At 46.1% G+C, this 3,483-nt stretch overlaps 1 protein-coding gene across 1 annotated transcript in view; it reads right to left on the bottom strand.

The window, feature by feature from the left end:
• Positions 1 to 3,483, bottom strand: part of DAGLA (diacylglycerol lipase, alpha) — a gene marked incomplete at its 3' end in the record, with an annotated part of 24,550 nt that overhangs the window by 2,853 nt on the left and 18,214 nt on the right. Inside the window, exon 12 of the mRNA XM_008939708.1 lies at positions 112 to 192. Within this exon, the coding sequence (XP_008937956.1) occupies positions 112 to 192 (81 nt within the window). The remainder of the gene's footprint in view (positions 1 to 111; positions 193 to 3,483) is intronic.

Genomic DNA, 3,483 nt, shown 5'->3' with positions numbered 1-3,483 from the left:
AATTAGGACAATGGATTGAAACACGTGGAGGAGGTTTCCCAAAAAAAAAGGGTTTTAGGGAAATCTCATCCTCTGTACAGCCTGCAAGGAGAGATACAAACAAACACTCACTAAATCTCTTCCAAAAGCTTGAGAAAGCACCATTTCCTGCTCCAGTTTCTTCTTGATGTACTCAGCAGACAGCACCATCCCCTGAGGGAAACATGAAGACAGAAGAGGGTGTGAAGTCATCTGTCCCTGAGCCAAGCAGCCAGCAGACACCACGGTGCCCTGGCTGAGCTCTGCCACACACAGGGGTCAGGGCCCAGGAGGAACCACAGCATCCCACACTGCTTGGGTGGGAAAGGACCTTTCAAGGGCATCCAGGGAGAAGCAGGGACAGCCCCAGCTAGAGCAGGGTGCTCAGAGCTCCATCCAACCTCCCCTGGGATGGGGCAGCGACCACCTCTCTGTGCAACCATGGGCTCACCACCTTCAGCATCCAACATTCCTCCCTTCTCTCCTGGTTCAATCTCCCTCTTGGAGCTTCAAACCATCCCCCCTTGTCCTGTCCCAACAGACCCTCCTGAAAAGCCCCCCCCCAGGTTTCTGGCAGGCCCCTGGCAGCCCCCAGCAGGTCTCCCCAGCTGGAGCCTTCTCCTCTGGGGCTGCCCCAGCCCAACTCTCTCCTGCTGGGCTCCCAGCAGAGGGGTTCCCCCCTGGGGGCATTGTTGTGTCCCTCCTAACACTGACTCCACAGGAACACCCTTCATGTCTTGGCTCACTGATTACTCCCAAACAGTTTGTGGCTCTGGTAATGACAGTTCTTAAATTAAGATAATCCTCCAAGGTGCTATTCTTGGGGCATTAATTCAAAGTCTGGAAAAAACCAACCCACTTAAAGACAAGGCTGAGTGACAGAGCAGCAGACAGTGAGACCTGCAGCAGAACAGAGCAACCAACTTTGAATTTTGGCACCTTTTTAGCTGCCAAATCATCCTCTTTGCCTTCAAAGCTGTGAATGAAAGCATCAACCAGGCTAGCAAGTTCACAGGGAAACTAATCCAAGCACCAAGCCACTACTGGAGGGGACAAGTGGCAGCACTATCTGTACACAAAGAGTTATTGATGGGAAGGTAATGACTATTTGGGGGATTCAGCCAGCCAAGGGCATTAATCACAGTTTATTAAGGGGTTTTTCTCCACTGGGAGCTAAGAACTGCTGGAAGATGGGAGGCAAACAGAGCCTGGTGCTAAACATTCATCCTCTGTGCTGATGGCTGCATCTGAGGAGTGTTTCTCCCTCTGTGTAGAAGCTCCCAACAGTTCATCTGTTATAAATAAGTCCCTAGGATTTGGTCTGTTGTAGGAATTCTTGGTTATGCTTTTCCTACAAGTTTCATTCTGCTCTAAACCTGAGCTACAAAGGTTGGAAAACGGCGACCTAAGTCCAGGGGGCACAGAAATCACCTCCTTTAATTTGGTGATTAGAGACCTTGATTAATTCTCACAGCCTGGGCTGGTTAAAAGCCAGGGAAGATCATCTCCTTTGCTACTCCTACCTGAAAAGAGTTATTTAAATGCTATTTGAGCACCATTTCATCTCAGAGCCAGAAAAGAACTCACAGGGCTTCTCAAAAAAATAAAGCAAAGAGTTTTCAAAGCCCTCAACATCAAACACATCACCCCAACCCAGCCAGGAGCTGCAGAGAAAGAGCAGAACAGGGTGATTCTGCTGAGCCTGGAGATGTGACACCTGGAATGCCACCAAACCCATCCAAAAAGCAGATGCCACGAGATGTCCTGTCTGTGCCCCCAGCTCTCAGCAGCTCCCCTGCATTCAGGAGGCTCCATTTCCAGCTCTAATGAGAAGAGAAATCAACTTCTAAAGTGAATTTGGGGTTCTATTTTTTGACAAGCTTGACCTAAATCCACGGGGATGTTGCTAATGGGCTGTTAAGTCAGCCTTATAACTGTATTTTTTTAATAATTAAACTATATTTTAATAAAGACAGTGATTTTAATGTTATGGAACGAGGCTTTTAGCACTGTGAAGTTATATTTAGACTTTCCATGACACTGCTTCTTGAGTTTCAAAGGAATAAAACTACCTGGGCTTGAGTTTTCAAACCCCACACATCAATAATCAAACAGATTGGACACCTCAGGAAAGGGAAATGAAAATATTCTCTACCTGCAGCTCGAAGGGACAAAACTGCCCTGAGATATTTGACAGGGGGGATGTGAAGACCCACAGAGGGGTGTGTTTGGTAAAGAGCTTCAGATTTATTGCTCTTCCTGAGTGTTCTCTGAAGCTGCTGAGAGCTGTTGGCAGGGCTGAGCTTTCAGGGCTTCCTCCTAGCAGCTACTTCTTGTCACCCTGGCTGGCTCAACACCAGGAAACAAACCTTTGCACCATCATTTCAGCAGTTTTCTCCTGTGTGAGTCCAACAGGATGAAACGTGGATTCATGCCCTTGACTTACAGGTCTTTTAAAACCAGTTCTGTTACAAAATCAGTGGATTTCATCTCAAAAATAGCAACGCCAGGTTGATCCCTCACCATTAATTTCCCCTCAGAATTGTGACAGTGCCTTTTTTTTTTGGCATGCTAACCCATAAACCTCAGTTCCAGCTACGTTTTGTGTTCCAAAATAGCTCAGAGACCTAACACACATTTCAAGCGTGGCGTCTGCAGCCACCTCAGCAATCAACCCCCTCCAGCAGTGGGACTGGTGGAGAGATAAAGAGCCTGATGTCAACATCAAGAGTTTTAATCTGTAGGTGGCCTGATGGACACGATGTGAAGCACAGTGAGAAGCAGCTCCACAGACAACAGCCCACGTGGGATGGACTCAGCATGGAAAAGAACAGAAATCAAACAACTCACAGAAAGCTCCTGCACAGCCAAAGACTTTTTTTTTTCCCCAAACTAAATGTGTTACTGAGATACTTCATTTATTTTTCTATTGAAGTTGACTTTTGGACATTAAAAATGCATTAGGACTGACATTTTTAAATTGTGTTGGCTCCATTAGTTTCCCTTGGGAATCAACAGTATTGCCTGAAGATTAATATTGATAATAATTTAAGATAAAGCCATATTTCTGTACTAGCAACAATCAAACAAGAAATAACACAGAGGCCAAATAAAAGCTCAGTATAGAACAAGGGTGATGAGCTGATAACGTGTCATTTTAAGTCCCTGGCATCTGAATATTGTCATGTCAGGAAAAAAAGGCAACTCAACCTCTGCAAGGATCTCTGACCAGCTTTCCTGCATGATGCAACCAGAACAAATTCCCCTCACTCCCCTTCTGGTTCCTTTTTCCTTCCTCTCTTTGTACAAACTTTGACCACACTGATGGTGCAAAGTCATTTTGGGTTTGATGAATGAATACAAAACCAAAGTGATGTTATCCTTGGAGACACAATGCTTCAGGAGCATCCCAAGCTCAGTGTCCCATCCTGAAGGGGCTGTGACCAGATGATTGGCAGCATCTTA

The sequence above is a fragment of the Merops nubicus genome, unplaced genomic scaffold (assembly GCF_000691845.1).
Source record: "Merops nubicus isolate BGI_N331 unplaced genomic scaffold, ASM69184v1 scaffold21064, whole genome shotgun sequence".
Classification (NCBI taxonomy): Eukaryota; Metazoa; Chordata; class Aves; order Coraciiformes; family Meropidae; genus Merops; species Merops nubicus.
Note: the sequence above shows the minus strand (reverse complement) of the source record. Positions and strands in the feature narration are given on the sequence as shown.